Raw genomic sequence first — 19,763 nt, forward strand, 5'->3', positions numbered from 1 at the left:
AAAGACCACAATAAACGTGGATTTTTTAAAGATTTTTATTGCCAACCAAAGACCACAATAAACGTGGATTTTTTTAAAGATTTTTATTGCCAACCAAAGACCACAGTAAACGTGGATTTTTTAAAGATTTTTATTGCCAACCAAGGACCACAGTAAACGTGGATTTTTTAAAGATTTTTATTGCCAACCAAAGACCACAGTAAACGTGGATTTTTTAAAGATTTTTATTGCCAACCAAAGACCACAGTAAACGTGGATTTTTTAAAGATTTTTATTGGCAACCAAAGACCACAATAAACGTGGATTTTTTAAAGATTTTTATTGCCTACCAAAGACCACAATAAACGTGGATTTTTTAAAGATTTTTATTTCCAACCAAAGACCACAATAAACGTGGATTTTTTAAAGATTTTTATTTCCAACCAAAGACCACAATAAACGTGGATTTTTTAAAGATTTTTATTTCCAACCAAAGACCACAATAAACGTGGATTTTTTAAGATTTTTATTTCCAACCAAAGACCACAATAAACGTGGATTTTTTAAAGATTTTCATTTCCAACCAAAGACCACAATAAACGTGGATTTTTTAAAGATTTTTATTGCCAACCAAAGACCACAATAAACGTGGATTTTTTAAAGATTTTTATTGCCAACCAAAGACCACAATAAACGTGGATTTTTTTAAAGATTTTTATTTCCAACCAAAGACCACAATAAACGTGGATTTTTTAAAGATTTTTATTTCCAACCAAAGACCACAATAAACGTGGATTTTTAAAGATTTTTATTGCCAACCAAAGACCACAGTAAACGTGGATTTTTTAAAGATTTTTATTGCCTACCAAAGACCACAATAAACGTGGATTTTTTAAAGATTTTTATTTCCAACCAAAGACCACAATAAACGTGGATTTTTTAAAGATTTTTATTGCCAACCAAAGACCACAATAAACGTGGATTTTTTTAAAGATTTTTATTTCCAACCAAAGACCACAATAAACGTGGATTTTTTAAGATTTTTATTTCCAACCAAAGACCACAATAAACGTGGATTTTTAAAGATTTTTATTGCCAACCAAAGACCACAGTAAACGTGGATTTTTTAAAGATTTTTATTGCCAACCAAAGACCACAGTAAACGTGGATTTTTTAAAGATTTTTATTGCCAACCAAAGACCACAATAAACGTGGATTTTTTAAAGATTTTTATTGCCTACCAAAGACCACAATAAACGTGGATTTTTTAAAGATTTTTATTTCCAACCAAAGACCACAATAAACGTGGATTTTTTAAAGATTTTTATTGCCAACCAAAGACCACAATAAACGTGGATTTTTTTAAAGATTTTTATTTCCAACCAAAGACCACAATAAACGTGGATTTTTTAAGATTTTTATTTCCAACCAAAGACCACAATAAACGTGGATTTTTAAAGATTTTTATTGCCAACCAAAGACCACAGTAAACGTGGATTTTTTAAAGATTTTTATTGCCAACCAAAGACCACAATAAACGTGGATTTTTTAAAGATTTTTATTGGCAACCAAAGACCACAATAAACGTGGATTTTTTAAAGATTTTTATTGCCTACCAAAGACCACAATAAACGTGGATTTTTTAAAGATTTTTATTTCCAACCAAAGACCACAATAAACGTGGATTTTTTAAAGATTTTTATTTCCAACCAAAGACCACAATAAACGTGGATTTTTTAAAGATTTTTATTTCCAACCAAAGACCACAATAAACGTGGATTTTTTAAAGATTTTTATTTCCAACCAAAGACCACAATAAACGTGGATTTTTTAAAGATTTTTATTTCCAACCAAAGATCACAATAAACGTGGATTTTTTTAAAGATTTTTATTTCCAAACAGAAACCACAATAAACGTGGATTTTTTAAAGATTTTTATTTCCTACCAAAGATCACAATAAACGTGGATTTTTTTAAAGATTTTTATTTCTAACTAAAACCAAAGTAAACGTGGATTTTTTTAAAGATTTTTATTTCCAACCAAAGACCACAATAAACGTGGATTTTTTAAAGATTTTCATTTCCAACCAAAGACCACAATTAACGTGGATTTTTTAAAGATTTTTATTTCCAACCAAAGACCACAATAAACGTGGATTTTTTAAAGATTTTTATTGCCAACCAAAGACCACAATAAACGTGGATTTTTTTAAAGATTTTTATTTCCAACCAAAGACCACAATAAACGTGGATTTTTTAAGATTTTTATTTCCAACCAAAGACCACAATAATCGTGGATTTTTAAAGATTTTTATTGCCAACCAAAGACCACAGTAAACGTGGATTTTTTAAAGATTTTTATTGCCAACCAAAGACCACAATAAACGTGGATTTTTTAAAGATTTTTATTGGCAACCAAAGACCACAATAAACGTGGATTTTTTAAAGATTTTTATTGCCTACCAAAGACCACAATAAACGTGGATTTTTTAAAGATTTTTATTTCCAACCAAAGACCACAATAAACGTGGATTTTTTAAAGATTTTTATTTCCAACCAAAGACCACAATAAACGTGGATTTTTTAAAGATTTTTATTTCCAACCAAAGACCACAATAAACGTGGATTTTTTAAAGATTTTTATTTCCAACCAAAGACCACAATAAACGTGGATTTTTTAAAGATTTTTATTTCCAACCAAAGACCACAATAAACGTGGATTTTTTAAAGATTTTTATTTCCAACCAAAGACCACAATAAACGTGGATTTTTTAAAGATTTTTATTCTTTTGAGGAGTTTTGGGTATAAAACTTTTGTTGATTTTAAAAGCTTTTTTCAGGATCTATCTAAACAATATCCATAACCTCCCCAACGATCTACCCTTTTCAAAAAATACCCTTTGAAAATCCTACAAACACACACTCACTTACAAATCAAACCCATTAAAAAGGTGAAACATTTTATTTTTGCACCACAAATAAATTAGGGTCATTTTGTTGTTTTGATGGCGGCGGCAGCGTCATTATTATGTGCGTTGCTGTTGTTGTTGTTGTTATAGCCATTGTGTGTTTCATTAGAATTTTTATTTGAAAACGGCTAATGACTTCTGAAGAATTGCAAAATGTTAAACCCATTATTTTCGACATTGTTAATACGAATGTTGACGAAGACCATAACAGCAGAAGAAATTGCAGCAGTAGGGGCAGCAGCTGAATCAAAATTACCACCAATGTTTCAGTGACTAATGTCTTTATTAGTTGTCAAATGGGAGGTAACACTTTACCGGTGATGGAAAAAATTGACGTGTCTGGAAACGATATTTTGTGAAAAAAAAACACAACCCAGAAACTTAATTGTGATTCACAACATAATTTCTTTATTAAACAAAATTGCTAATGGCCAAATAGGGAGTGAGGCAAAAAAACAACTGCTTCTTTGCTTACATTGCCAACTGGTCACAGGTGGTAATTTCTAACAACAATAATTGGGTAAGGTGTTTTCAAATTCGTTTTTTTTTTGTCAGACATAGACAGCTGATTACTTTTTCCTGGGTGATAATTGGAGCAGAATTGGTAAAAATAAAACAGTTTAAATAAAATATACAAACATATGTACACTGAAGTGGCAGCCGCTGGCAGGAACAATGATGTTGTGTAGTTCCGGGACAATCCGGTAAGAAAGAACCCGCTGCCGTGGGATAGTGGAATTCAGGAACAAGAAGTCCAAACCCCGTAGAGTGAAACAGGGAGTTCCCCAAAGTGGGGTGATATCTCCGGAACTGTTTAACCTCTACCTCTCCTGTATTCCGCCCCCTCCAGATGGCATCGAGATCGTAACGTATGCGGATGATTGCACGATCCTGGAGTCAGGTACCTATCCTGATGACATCTGTGAGAGACTGAACAACTATTTAACCGACCTTACCACCTTTTTCCATTCGAGGAATATGCAGATTTCCGCCACAAAGTTTGGAAGAGAATTGAATGTCGTGGTCGACGGTAGCAGAATTCTGACCACAAACTGCCCAAAAGTTTAAGGGTCACATTCGACAATCTGCGACAAACTGAAAAGTAGGAACAAGTTCCTCAAGTACCTAGCCCACAGCACTTGGGGTGCAGATAAAGAAACCTTGTTGACCACATATAACGCGATAGGTCGGTCTGTGGTAAGAATTGGAAAAAGATTCAAATCTGCCAGAATGGCACTCTGAGAACAGCAAGAGGGTGCCTCCTCAAGTCTTCAGTGGACCATCTACATGAGGAGGCAAAGATTCTTCCAGTAAAGCAACACAATAAGATGCTTTCGTTGCAGTACATGCTTGGGTGTTGCCGTGAGGGCCATCCCAATCGCCATCTGCTGGCTAGGCCCGACACATTCAGGCATATCAGGAAGGATATTCATGCTTTAGAGAGAGAGGTCCAACAATATAGGAGAGAACCCTAGATCAACACTGTTATAAAATGTTTGTTTTGTTTTGGTTGAAGTTTCAATCTCAATTGATAATTCGCTTCGCCGGATGAAATCATGATATTGGTAGCAAACAGTCAAATTTTGAAATACATTACGCTCATTAACAGAAAGTAATGACGAAGTTAAAGTCATTGCACAGAGGCCGATTTTCCGAAAAACCTGGCCAAAAATCGAAAAAAACCGTTGTATTAATTTACACTAAATAGTGTCAGTAGGTGTCTATTGCGTGTAGTTGTAGGAGTCTATTGCGTGTAGTTGTGCAAAAATATATACGTTTATTGTTTAGTAAGTGGGTATCATAAAAAGGGAAGAGTTTTTTTTACCAATTTCCATCGAAACATTATGCACATATTTGCACTTTTCGTTTTTATACCCGCCTTCATACAGCTCGCAATTTTAAAGATAGAGAGTCAAAATTTGGTACAGACGTTTTTAGTACTTGCAGGATGGTTGGTATTGAAAATAGGATATATCAGTCCACGTTTTGATATAGCCCCAATAGAACGGTATCTCCCGATTTTCGGTATTTTTAAGGTTTTAGCTTCATTATCCTATAAAATGGCTGAAATTTGGTATTTAGTTATCGTTGGGTGTATAAAACTTTCCACCTGAAATTTGTTGGTATAAGTCCACGCATTCATATAGCCCCCATAGAACGGCACCTCCCTATATTCGGTATTTTGGAGGTTTTAGTTTCATTATCCCACCAAAATGGCTGAAATTTGGTATTTAGTTATCGTTGGGTGTATAGAACTTTCCACCTGAAAATTGTTGGTATAGGTTCACGCCTTCATATAGCCCCCATAGAACGGTACCTCCCGATATTCGGTTTTTTGAAGGATTTAGCTTCATTATTACACCGAAATGGCTGAAATTTGGTACATAGTCTTCGTCGGGGGTATAAAACTTTCTCCCAGAATTTTGTCGGTATCTGTCCACGCCTTCATATAGCCCCCATAGAACTTTTTTTTGGGAGTATAAAACTTCCCCCTCTAAATTTGTCGGTATATGTAGGTCCACGCCTTCATGTAGCTCCCATAGAACTGTACCTCCCGATTTTCGATATTTTGAAGGTTGCGGCCTAAATATTACCCCAAAATAGATGAAATTTGGTATTGAAACTTCGTTGGGGGTACTCAACCTTCCCATTTACATTTGTCGGTATAGGTCCACGCCTTCATATAGCCCCATAGAACGTTGTGGCCTCAATATGCCACCGAAATAGTGATACAAAACTGTTCCCCAGGTATATGTCTGTACAGGTCCACGCCTTCATATTGCCCCATTTCCGTCTAAAATCCGTCGGTATAGGTCCACGTTTCGATCAATATCCCACCGAAATGACTAAAATTCGTTATTTAGTCTTCCAAGAGGTTATAAAATATTCTAGAACAGTATTATCAGTATAGGTCCAGGTCTTCCTATATCCCCATAGAAGCGTACTTCTTCATTTGCGGTATTTTTTAAGTTTTAGCCACATTCTCTTACCGAAATATTCCGTCGGAAATTTGTCGGTATAGATCGACGTGCCTCACATTGTTTTACCGAAATTGCTGAAATTTGGTATTAAGTCATACACGAAAGGAAACTAATCATTATACCCTCAGCATTTATGCTAACGAGGGTAGATACACTTTCATAAGGGCAAATTGTGCCTCATCGAAATAATGGTTTTAGACCCCAAGTACGTTTGGACGAAATGTGTTTCAGACAATTTGGAGTCGATTGAGCAATGTCCGTCCGTCTGTCTGGCTGGCTGGATAACTCTCGAACGGATCAACCGATTCGATCCAAAATTTGGTTTTCGTAATATTTCTTCCAAACTTAGTTTAAGTTCGAAGATGGGCTATAACGGTCCACTCCTTCCGGTACCTCCCCCGAAAATGTTCGGAAAATTTGTGCACACGATAACTCTTGAGTGAAGTAACCGATTTGACCCTTACTTTGCACATCGTGAAATTTCTACTAAACTTAGATGAGGTTCCAAAATGGACTCAATCGGTCCACTCCTTCGGGTACCTCCCACACAAAATTTCGAAAAAGTTCACTTTAGGACCTGCTCTCGAATCGCTTTGATTTTGGTTGCAACAACTTGTATTCATTGCTCTCCATACGACGGTACAAGTTTCATCAGGGGCAAGTCCATACATCCTGAGAAAATAGCCTGAAAGATGCAAAAAGCCCCTATAACACCGTGTGTAGTGGATGGAGCGCAAGATAACTCTCGAACGGATCTGCCGATTCGGTCCAAAATTTGGCCTTCGTAATATTTTGTCCAAACATAGTGTAAATTTGAAGATAAGCCATACCGGTTCACTCCTTCAGGTACCTCCCCCACAAAAGTTCAAAAATGTTCGGAAAAATTGTGCGCACGATAACTGTTGATGGGAGTAACCTATGTAATCCATGCTTTGCACATCCTAATATATCTACCAGATATGGATCAGGTTCGAATATGGACTATATTTGTCTACTCCTTCTGGTACCTCTCACACACAATTTCGGATATGTTCACTTTAAGACCTGCTCTCGAATCACTTTGACTTTTGTTGAAGCGATTTGCACTCGCTACCTCCATTACGACGGTAAGAAGTTTTTCAGGGGTAAGTCCATATTTCTTAGGAAAACTGCCCGAAAGGTGTAAAAAATCCCTATGTCACCATATGTGGCGGTCGGAGAGCACGATAACTCTCGAAGTGTTCAACCGTTTTGGTCCAACATTTGGTTTTCGTCATATTTTATCCAAACTTAGTTTCATGGGCTATACCGGTCCACAACTTCCGGTACTTCCCCCAATATTTAAAAATTTCACTAAAATTCTAGGACGATATCACATAAGGGGGCAACAAATTTGGTCCAAAATTTGGATCTCCTAATATTTTGTTAAAATTTAGTTTAACTTCTAAAATGGTCCATATCGGTCCTCCCTAAGGGTACCTTCCCTACAAAAGCTCAACATTTGTGTCTTAGTGCAGTGCCTAATCCACATTTTTGTCGGCAAGTTCAAATGTCCAAAAAGAGCCACGAAATTCTGAAGATACCTTAAATACATTCGACATCAATTTCTCAAAGTCTGCCGTGGCAATGTGTACTTTATGAATTTCAGATGTGGTGGGAAGTATTAATTTTGGGAGCCAAAATACCCGACCACGCCAACTTTTTTAAATATGTTATATCTTGAAAACTGATGGCCACACCCACACCTTTCAATACATTTTTTTTTCAAAACTTCTGAACCTAATTTCATGAAATTTTCAGATAGTGCTCAGGAATATTCGTGGTCCAAAACGCCATATATTAGATAGTGCTCAGAATGTCCCGTGGTCCAAAAAGCTATGTATTTATTTGTCGGTGAATTTCGGGGGCCTATTGTTTTATAATCGATATATTTGCTAAACTTATGAATGCATCGGCATACAAATTAATTATCGATTAAATGTTCTTTTTTGGTGCCCGAAGTTCCGACCACGGACAATTTTTAAGTACTCGTATCTCGAAAACATACATGAAATTTTGTGGAATGTGCCGTGGTACATGTAGGCATGAATTTCGAAGGTAGTACGGTATCTCCCCTATTAAGAAAAACTATATATTTACAAATTTCCTTAAATGGTGAAGTTGAACGATCCTTCAGCCATGAAAAACTAAAAACATATAAGTCTCAATAAGCGGGAGAATTCGACTTTATCATTTTTTCAAGATAGCTTTAGGATAAAGATATGGGAGAGGGGCAATAATAAATCCTTACCAGCAAATCCGACAAAGTCCGTAAAAGAAAAAAAAGGTTACAGACAAAATCTGTTGATAAATTTAAATCCTCAAAGAATAACTCAGTTGGACAATGAACCCGAAGAAATGAGGTATAAAATACCTATTTTTGAATTGTAAAGCATAAACCCCATAAAAATTGCCATTAAAACTCAATACGACGGGACAGCAACGCGGACCCTGGTCTGCTAATATAAAATATAAATTATAAAATATAAATATAATATAACATAAAATTATAAAATTACAATACAATAAAATATAGCATAGCAGATTCCCAAGACATCCATTTATTTTCCCAGACCATTCTTAAACGTCCAATCTAAATGAATGTCAATAAATCAAATATGATTTAATTTCTAAGAAGTACAAAATATGAAGTCGATTTCATAATTGCTTTTAGACATGCACATTGCAATGTCTGAAATTTTCCAGTTCGGCTAGTGGTTTGCCTCTTGATATTGCAACATTTTAGATCTTTTATTAAAAAATTAAAAGAGAGACGATTTGGCAATAATGTTAACAAATATTTCAGTTACGTTAAAAAGGCATCTTATGAAGAGTGTGTGCATATGTGTGTCTTAGCAGGGATTAGGGATGTCGAAATGTATCTTTTAAAAATCGCAATTTCCAAAAAAGGGTAATTTTCGACAGGACAAAATTTTATACTTTAAAGGTGGCATATTTTTCCTCATCTGTTAAAAAAATCCAGCTTCTGAGATTTTTCCGAAAATCTTGCCCTCTTCAGCATACTCTAAATGTACAGAAGATTTGTGAAAGAGCCACAAGATATGTGTTATGTGCTAGCAGATAATTTGTATAGCTGCCTAACTTTTTGTGAACAACATATTTCCTTTGTGAAAATATTTTTCTTTGTTGGTGGTTTATTGTTAGCATTTTTATTAATTTTCTTTAACATCCACATACATTGTGTTATTGTTGCAACATGCAACATCTTAGACACTTTAGTGCAGAGCGGCAGCAACATTTCAAAGCTTAGTACTTTGGCTAACTGCTCGGTGAATGCCTGCCTGCTGCCTATCTGCCCATATGGAATGCTGTCTCTCTGTCTGTCTGTGCATGGTGGCTTGTTTAGAAAACTAAAGGAAAAAACCTAGGGGAGTGATCTCCATGATGGGCTACTCGCTTAGTTATTGCATTCAAGCGCTGAGAGTAATGCAAGCAATATTGCACAAATTAAAATTGTTTAGATTTTCCGCCTACTTTTTTACGTTTTGTTGTTGTTGGTGGCATCACACGAAAAAAAAAACTTTTGCAACTCGTAAAAATGAATGTTAAAACTAAATTAATTTATGTTAACATGCTGTAGGACATTAAACCTCAGAGTTGGTTGCAGAGACGACGACAAACAATTGCCGGAGACGTGCAAACACAATGCAAGGCTAGAAATTACACTGAAATATGAGTGGCAGCCATCCCCATTGGTAATCGGGGTTGTCCGAGAGGTTGGTCATTTCAATTTAACCTATAAAAAAATCAGCAAATGATTAATGTTTTTTTCAGCAGAAAGCTATGAATGGTATTTGGAACATTTCATTGGAAGAAAGAACGAGAAAGAGGTGCGAGGAGTTGCTGTTAACTTTGGTCTATAAGTCATGGAAATGGAAAGTTCAAATAAATGCCTCTTGATGTAAGGAAGCGTAATCAATTTTTGTTGCAGACAGAGGATGGAAATTTGTTATCTGATATTTGATCAAATCACATTTTTTTTAGAGATTTGATAAAAAAAAAAAAACAAAAAGATGTTGGTATGAACATTTTGGGTACACCGTAGTGTACTGTTTTAGCCCCCTTACTACCAAAATGCACACAAATATCATGAAAATACGACACACCTTGCAGTCCTTAGGGCGGCAGGCCGGAATATCTACACATCTCCACCATTTACAGACTTATTGCTTTGTAAGCAAGGTCAAAAATGTGGCAATGTGGCGCATTGTGGCTATGGATCTAGCGGCGGATAGCAACCTGTCTTATTCCCAGGGTAAAACCCCAGTTAGACTATACATTTATAACATGTTTAAGTGCATTATCTCGATTTATTTGACATATTTTGTATGAAAATGACAACAATCCAGTCGATTTGGATTTTCTAAATCTTTCATAGTCTAAACGTACTATAACGTTCCAAGTGGTTGTTAACACATAAGCCTTACCTCCGGCATCATACAGTTGCTTTATAATGGTAGTTCAAATTTCGTGTGGTCCTAACGGTACATAGCGGCTTCTCTTTTTTTCCTTTAATTTTCCTACTAGTCATACCCAAAATTGTACTGTATTATTTATTTTTCCTACTACATATTTTCTTTCCTTATTTGTTCCTCTCCCAAATGCAATGCCAAATCCAATTCTTCCGCTTAAAAAATCGATTCTATACAATTTATTATTATTGATTATAAAGATAAGCGACAGATTTTTCAATTATTTTCTTGATGATGTACTTTTTTCGTTTTTTTTTTGTTTTCCAGCATTTCCGTTTGGCATAAGAACTTGAAGAAGTTTGTGGACTGCCACTAGAACACAAGAAAAACTGCCATATAAAGTGGCAAACAACTGGCCTTTAACACACATTCTTGGCTTTGGACTTTATGCTTTCTTATGTGCGATTTATTTTCCAGTTTTCCCAAAAAAAGCTTATTTTTTCTTTATTTTATTTCTGGTGTTAAAATGAAACTATAAGCCTTTATTGGTAGAGTTTTTTGGAATGACAGTGGGTTGCAACAAGAAGGGTGTTGCCACTTGAATAAATATTCTTTAAAAACCCCCGTTATTAAAAAATCCACACTCAAAAGAATAAAAAAATATTCTTAAAAAACCCACCCTAAAAATATTAAAAAAATATGTATTCTTTAAAACCCACATTCATACAATTTTTTTAAGGAATAGTTTTTTTTCAGTTTTGATCGTGAATTAAAAAAAATATTCTTCAAAAAACTTCGCTTAAAGTTAAAAAATAATATTCTTTAAAAATTTACGCTCAAAATTAAAAAAATATTCTTTAAAAATCTACGCTCAAAATTAAAAAAAATATACTCTCTAAAAATCTACGATTAAAATTAGAAAAATCTTCAAAAATACATGTTGAAATTTAAAAAAAATATTCTTTAAAACTCACATTCTTAAAAAATTAAAAATATTAAAAATTAAAAAAATATTCTTTTGATTGCTTAAGCTGGAGTATTCCCCCATTAACTTCATTTATTACCCTCTATTACAGAGAGTAATGTTTTTCAAAACGAACTGACAGTGTTGCAAAATTTTACTGATCGTTGATCATGATTTCATCCCGGCGAAGGGAATTATCAATTGGCTTTTTCAGCTTTTTGAAATGATGCCTTTTTTTAGCGAAAAAAACCGAACTCTTTAAGTGTCTAGTATTCTCAAATAAATGAGAACCAAAATCACTTTTCTGCTTATCCAAAAAAAAATTTTGCTCTGATGTTTTTTGGAAAAGCCGAAAAGTAAGTGTGATTCTCATTTATTTGAGAATACTAGACACTTAAAGAGTTCGGTTTTTTCGCTAAAAAGGCATGAATACTCCAGCTTAAGCAATCAAATGAGATTGAATCTTCAACAATAAACTAAACAAACAAAGAATATTATCTAAAAATCTAAGATCAAAATTAAAAAATGAAAATGAAAATTTAAAAAAATATTCTTTAAAAATCATGATCAAAATTTAAAAATTATTTTTTAAAACCCACATTTGTTCCACCCACAAAATATTAAAAAATCTTAATATTTTTAAAGAATATTTTTTTAATTTTGAGCGTAAATTTTTAAAAAATATTTTTTTAATTTTGAGCGAGATATTTAAAGACTATTTTTAATTTTGAGCGTTGATTTTTAAAGAATATTTTTCTAAAATTCACGATCAAAATTTAAAAAAATAGTCTTTAAAACTACGTCCAAATTTAAAAAATATTCTTTAAAAATCCACGTCCAATTTTGAAAAATATTCTTTAAAAATCCACGATCAAAATTTAAGATATATTATTTAAACACCCACGATTAAAATTTAAAAAAATATCCTTTAAAAATCCACGATAAAAAATTTAAAAAATATTCTTTAAAATACCATGATAAAAATTTAAAAAACAATTCTTTAATAATCCACGATCAAATTAAAAATCCACAATTAAATTTAAGAAAATATTATTTAAAAATCCACGATCAAAATTTAAAAAACAATTCTTTAATAATCCACGATCAAAATTAAAAATCCACAATTAAATTTAAGAAAATATTATTTAAAAATCCACGATCAAAATTTAAGAAATATTATTTAAAAATCCACGATCAAAATTTAAGAAATTTTATTTAAAAATCCACGATCAAAATTTAAAAAAATATCCTTTAAAAATCCACGATAAAAAATTTAAAAAAATATTCTTTAAAAATCTTTGCTAAAAATTAAACTAGTAAAAAAGCATTAAGTTCGGCCGGGCCGAACTTTTCATACCCTCCACCATAAAATATTCTGAACTAAAATAGAATAATTACTTTTCATTCCTGTCCCCAACTTTATGTGGGTACGTTAAAATGTCAGATAATGTTTATGTACATTCATGCTTCATTCGGGAGGCCCTTTTTATGGTGCCTATATCTAACTATGTATGTTGACAATTTTTGGTGGGCTAGAAATTGGGGGGTACTGTTATATAGGGGTTATAATAAAACATGGGCCTATGTTGACAGTTTTTAATGGGAGCCTTTAATGTCAAATAACTCCTATTCGGTTAAAAGATTTAGCTAGAATCTTCAAAATATCGAAAATCGGTACATAACGTGGGAACTTCAAATGCCATTAACAGCTAGTTCGGAGGTATCTGGGCTATACGAAAATATGAACTTAAATGAACCGTTATATGGGGGCTACACCAAAACGTGGACCTATGTCCACAAGTTTTGTCATATAAGTTTATTGACATTTAAGAACTTTAACTGTCAAATTATAGCTACATCGGTCTGAAAATGTAGCTAAAAACGTCAAAATACCGAAAATCGGAGAGTACCATTATATGGGGGCTATACCAAAACGTGGACCTATGTCCACAACTTTTGTTATATAAGTTTATTGATACTTAAGAACCCTAAGTGTCAAAATATAGCTAAATCGGTCTGAAAATGTAGCTAAAAACATCAAAACACCGTAAATCGGGGGGCACTGTTATATGGGGGCTATACCAAAACGGGGACCTATGTCCACAACTTTTGTTATATAAGTTTATTGACACTTAAGAACCCTAAATGTTAAATTATAGCTACATCGGTCTGAAAATGTAGCTAAAAACGTCAAAATACCGCAAATCGGAGGGTACCGTTATATGGGGGCTATACCAAAACGTGGACCTATGTCCACAACTTTTGTTATATAAGTTTATTGACACTTAAGGACCCTAAATGTCAAATTATAGCTATATCGGTCTGAAAATTTAGTTAAAAACATCAAAACACCGTAAATCGGGGGGCACCGTTATATGGGGGCTATACCAAAACGGGGACCTATGTCCACAACTTTTGTTATATAAGTTTACTGACACTTAAGAACCCTAAATGTCAAATTATAGCTATATCGGTCTTAAAATGTAGCTAAAAACGTCAAAATACCGCAAATCGGAGGGTACCGTTATATGGGGGCTATACCAAAACGTGGACCTATGTCCACAACTTTTGTTATATAAGTTTATTGACACATAAGAACCCTAAATGTTAAATTATAGCTAAATCGGTCTGAAAATGTAGCTAAAAACATTAAAACACCGTAAATCGAGGGGGTACCGTTATATGGGGGCTATACCAAAACGGGGACCTATGTCCACAAGTTTTGTTATATATGTTTATTGACACTTAAGAACCCTAAATGTCAAATTATAGCCAAATCGGTCTGAAAATGTAGCTGAAAACGTCAAAATACCGTAAATCGGGGGGTACCGTTACATAGGGGCTATACCAAAACGTGGACCGATATATCCCATCTTCGAACTTGATCTTCCGACGGCTAAAAAAATGGTATTCCCCAATTTTCAGCGAAATCGGTCAACAAATGCGACCTGTATGTTGCGAACGGACGGACGGACATGCATAAATCGACTCAGAAAGTGATTCTATGTATATCCCTAGAAGGAACTATGGGTCTATCTCGCTTCCTTTTGTATGTTACATACAAATGCACTAACACATAATACCCCTTACCACATAGTGGTGTAGGGTATAAAAATATGTTCTATAAAAATCCACGCTAAAAATTTAAAACAAAATATTCTTTAAAATCCCAAGAAAAAAATTTAAAAAATAGCATTGGTGGCGTCGTTTTTTATTGGGATAGCTAATACAATTTTGTTTTTTTTTTTTCAAAATAGTCTGGCTTAATCCCATTATTGTTGTTTTATTATTTTAAAACAACTAAAATTTAAAAAAATAATGTTTAAAAATCCACGCAAAAAATAAAAAAAAAATTAAATTATACGATCAATTTAAAAAAAAATATACTCGTATATTCTTTAAAAATCCACGATCAAAATTAAACAGAAAATTTTTCTAAAAATCCGTGATCAAAATTTAAAAAAATATTCTATAAAAATCCACAATCAAAATCTTTAAAATATTCTTTAAAAATCCCCGATCAAAATATAAAATATATTCTTTAAAAATACACGATCAAAATTTAAAAAATATTCTTTAAAAATCCGCGATCAAAATTTAAAAAATATTCTTTAAAAACCCACGATCAAAATTTAAAAAAATATTCTTTAAAAATCCTCGCGTAAAAATTAAAAAAAATCTATATATATATAAAAATGGTGTAAAAAATGTATAGTAATTCATAAAATGAGAACGGCTAGGCCGATTTCTATAAAATTTTTTTGTCAGTTATTCGCATTTTCGAGGAGAAGGTCTTTGCGGAAGAACATTTTGGAGAATCCCTCTGGAAAAGTCGGAAAATTGGAAAAATCGAAAATTGAGTTTTTGTATGAAATTGTATTCCTTAATAGCGAGACGAAGTTCGCCGGGTCCGCTAGTATTCTATAAAAACCCACGCTAAAAATTTAAAAAAAATATATTCTATAAACTTTCTTTAAAAATCCACGAGAAAAAAAATTTTAAAAAAATTGTTTAAAATCCACGCTAAAAACGAAAAAATATTCCTTAAAAATCTACGATACAATTAAAAAAATATATATTATTAAAAAGAATATACTATATATTTAAAAAAATATTCATTAAAAATCCACAATAAAAATTAAAAAAAAAAACTAAAAACACGATCAAAATTTTTAAAATATTCTTAAAAAATCCATGATCAAAATTTATAAAATATTCTTAACAAATCCAAGATCAAAAATTAAAAAAATATTCTTTAAAAATCCATGATCAAAATTTATAAATTATTCGTTGAAAATCCACGATCAAAATAAAAAAAATTCTCCTTAAATATCCACGATCAAAATTTAAAAGAAAATATTCTTTAAAAATTCACTATCAAAATGTAAAAAATATTGTTTAAAAATTCACGACCAAATTAAAAAAAATATACAAAAATGCACTCTCAAAATTTAAAAAAAAAAAATATTAAAACACCCACTCTGAAAAATTTAAAAATTCTTTGAACATTGTTTTTTTAAACAAAAACTTAAGAATCCAAAAAAATTAAAATTGGTTACAAAATTAAAAATCTTTAAGAAATATATATTTTTTTAAACTAAAAATGTTATAAAAAATATTCTCTAAACATTTAATATTTTTCAAAAATATTCTTCAAACACTTTTAGTTTTAAAAAAGGCTATTTTTAAACATATTTTATTAAAAATTTATATTTTTTAAATAAATTTAAATTTAAAGAAAATTATTGTTTAAAGATCCGATCCCAAAATTCTAAAAAATATTAATAATATTAAAAATATTAATAAATTTAAATCATTTTTATTCTTTAAATTTTTTTAAACATTTTTATTTTTTTAAAAAATATATTCTGTAAACATTTTAAATTTAAGAAAATTATATTAAGGAATTAACGCTCAAAATGGTAAATTAAATAAAAAAAGTTATTTAAAAATTCACAAACATTTAGAAAAATATGTTTTAAAAATTTTTATTTTTTTTTAATACTCTGTAAACTTTAAATATATTGTACACATTTTTAATTATAAAAAATACATTAAACATGTTTAATTTTTTTATCAAATATTCTCCAACAATTTTCTTTTAAATCTACGTTCAAAATTAAAATAAAATATATTTAAAAATCCAAGCTCAAAATTTAAAAAAATATGGTTAAAACTCCACGCTCAAAATTTGAAAAAAAAAATATTGTCTAAAGATCCGAGCCCAACATTTTAAAAATATTAATTATATTAAAATTTTTAAATCATTTTTATTCTTTATTTTTTTTTAAACATTTAATTTTTTTAAAAAAATATTCTTTAAACCCTTTTTAAAAAATATTTCTTAAACAGTTTTAATTGTTTAAAAAAAATTTAATACAAAACATTTATATTTATGAATAAACGCTGTTAAATTAATTAAAAAAAGTTATTTAAAAATTCACAAACATTTAGAAAAATATGTTTTAAACATTTTTAATTTTTTTTAAATACTCTTTAAACTTTTAATCATTTTTATTCATTAAAAAAATTAAAACATTTTTATTTTTTTTTTTAAATATACTTTAAATATTTTTCAGGTAAAAAATGCTAAATAATTTGTAATTTAATATATATAATTATACAATTGTTCCACGAACATCCCAAACGGGGCAGGGGAGACTTCTCTCATATTAATGAGTGCACCCCGATTCATATTAGCTCAATGATATGGGACCTACTGTTTATCGCCGAGTCCGAACGGCGTGTCTTACGACACCACTTTATAGAGAAGTTTTACATGGCATAAATACTCAGGAAATGTCGCCAACATTACTGAGAGGTATTTTGCCACCGGTGAATATTTTGAAGTTGCCTGGCCGAAGAATGGAACCCACGACCTTGTGCGTGCAAGGCGGGTGTGCATACCATAGCACCACGGTGGCGCCCAATTTTTAATTTAAACAAAGAAATATTCTGTAAACATTTTTAATTAAAAAAAATATTCTTTAAACTATATTTAATTTTCGAAAAAAAATTTTTTGAAAATTTTTATTTTTTTAATCACAAACGTGGCCTAAAATGTGTAAGAATTCTTCAAAAAACAACGGGGCGCTTTACAATTAATAAAAATGTTCAACGCTTGCAAAAAATATTCTTTAAAATTAAATATCACTTCTTAAATCACTGTCTTCAACCGCTATCATCAGCATCATCCTGCTGAAGTTTAAGTAGGAAGACTCCCAACTAAAGTTGCATTCAAACCCAAAAAACCAGCTAAACAACAAAACCCCAACAACCGCAACAGCAACAACAACAAAATATGATAAATCGCCATCAGTGATTGTAGCGATAAATTATTTTTCGATCGATTGTATGAAACGATAAAACAAAAAGCCGCCTATGGGCAATGGTGTTGTCTATAGTTGAGGTTATGTTTTGTTGCAGGCAGAAATCATTTGTTGGATAAAGCAAACACTAATGCAAAGAATTTTTGCCTTTATCCTAGCACATGTGTAGCCCTATCTCTATGTAACAAAATATACAGTTGAATGTTTGCTGTTCCCCAGCTTTTCATAGTTGGGTAAATTGAAAAGTGAAATTTCAACTCCTTCCAAATGCCTAAAAAGCTTTGACCAGTTTGCCAAGGCAACACACCAAAAAAAAACAATCTTCTCATTTATCACAAAAATAGACAAGTCTAACTGATTACACAGAACACAACTAACCAGAATATTGGGAATAGAAAAGCGCAAAAAAATAACATACAGATATTGCCAACGAAATAAAATTGGGTGTTGGCTAACGCCCACTTACCTATCGATCCATCCAATGAATAGGCATTACGCTGCCATGCCCATGTGCATAGATCACAGGTTGTCAAACCATCGGCGGCCACACTCTCATCGAGAAAGGGCGGTCTCGGTGGTGGTGGCACAAAACGTCCATTCCACAGCCCGTTCTCACTGGCATCGAAGGCCAACGGTGAATCGAATGTATCCTCTTCGATGGCATTCGACCACCAGTCATCGTCATTGGCAGGTAAAAGATTTGCACCACTATTGCCGCCACCGCCACTATTTGTGGCAGTAGCAATGGCCTCCACACCACCGGATGCCGCTGCTCCTGCTGCATCGCCGAATATTGTGCTAGCGGTGGCTAAAAAATCTCTTTCTATCGCTGGATCATAGGGTGACAACAATTGATGATTACCACCGCCAAATGTTGATGATGGCTGCTGTGTTGGGTTCGGCGGTATTGCTGCTGGCGGGTGATGGGCGCCGTGGGGAGGTGATTGTCCATGTGATTGATAATTGTGATTGGCAAGGGAATCTAGGCGGGAATTGGGGAATGCTGAACGCACTGTTGTCGTTGCACCAGCAAAAATATCATCATCCTGCTGCAGCTGCTGATGCTGACCAGTTAGGCGGGGAAACATGTTTGACAGGTCTTTGTTTTTGTTATTTTGTATATATTTTAAAAAGGTTTTTAAATAAAATCAATAAAAATGGTTTTTTGTTTTTAAGGCAACTGGAGATGGTGGTTAAAATTGTCGTTGAATTGTTTTTTGTGGTGTGGATTCTGAAAGGAAAGAAAAAAAGAGATAAAATTAATTACAAATAAATTGTTTTGGGATATAACAAGCAAAAAATAATTAGGCCAAAAATAATTAACCAAATGCGGTAAAAATGGCAGTTCGCTAATCAGAAAAAATAGAATTTTCGTAGTTGACAAAAATAGTTTTGGAAATTTCCAGCGTTAATTTTAAGGTGTTCGAAATTTCACTTTTCAAAATGGATAAAATTATTCCACTGACAGATACAATCATCACAGTTCTTCACGAACAAAATTCATAACACTTCGTATATTACAAGAACAACACTTGGGCGGGTATTTTGAAAATTATCGTATGGTGACTAAAATTTTACAGCTACAATAGAGACCACAAGGACTTACTTAGCTGGCCCATTACAGAACATTTGATCCATTTGTTTTCGGTATTTTTAAGGTTTTAGCTTCATTATCCTACCAAAATGGCTGAAATTTTGTACGTAGTCTTCTTAAGGGGTATAAAACTTTCCCCCAGAATATTGTCGGTATCGGTCCACACCTTCGTATAGCCCCCATAGAACGGTACCTCCCGACTTTCGGTATTTTGAAGGTTTTAGCTTCATTATCCTATCAAAATGGCTGAAATTTGGTACGTAGTCTTCTTTAGGGCTATAAAACTTTCCCCCAGAATATTGTCGGTATCGGTCCACACCTTCATATAGTCCCCATAGAACGGTACCTCCCGACTTTCGGTATTTTGAAGGTTTTAGCTTCATTATCACACCGACATGGCTAAAATTTGGTAATTAGTCTACGTTATTGGTATAAAACTTTCCCCCAGAACTTTGTCGGTATCGGTCCATGTCTTCATATAGCCCTCATAGAACGG

The 19,763-nt window shown here is 32.5% G+C and overlaps 1 protein-coding gene across 1 annotated transcript in view; it reads right to left on the reverse strand.

Moving 5' to 3' along the window:
• The window catches only part of LOC141401999 (uncharacterized), a 211,214-nt gene extending 192,328 nt beyond the window's left edge, over positions 1-18,886 (reverse strand). Inside the window, exon 1 of the mRNA XM_073982602.1 lies at positions 18,140-18,886. Within this exon, the coding sequence (XP_073838703.1) occupies positions 18,140-18,761 (622 nt within the window). The 5' untranslated portion in view covers positions 18,762-18,886. The remainder of the gene's footprint in view (positions 1-18,139) is intronic.
• Between the last annotated feature and the right edge of the window lie 877 nt (positions 18,887-19,763).

The sequence above is a fragment of the Musca autumnalis genome, unplaced genomic scaffold (genome assembly GCF_047663935.1).
Source record: "Musca autumnalis isolate F117 unplaced genomic scaffold, ASM4766393v1 scaffold_4, whole genome shotgun sequence".
In the NCBI taxonomy this organism is placed as follows: Eukaryota; Metazoa; Arthropoda; class Insecta; order Diptera; family Muscidae; genus Musca; species Musca autumnalis.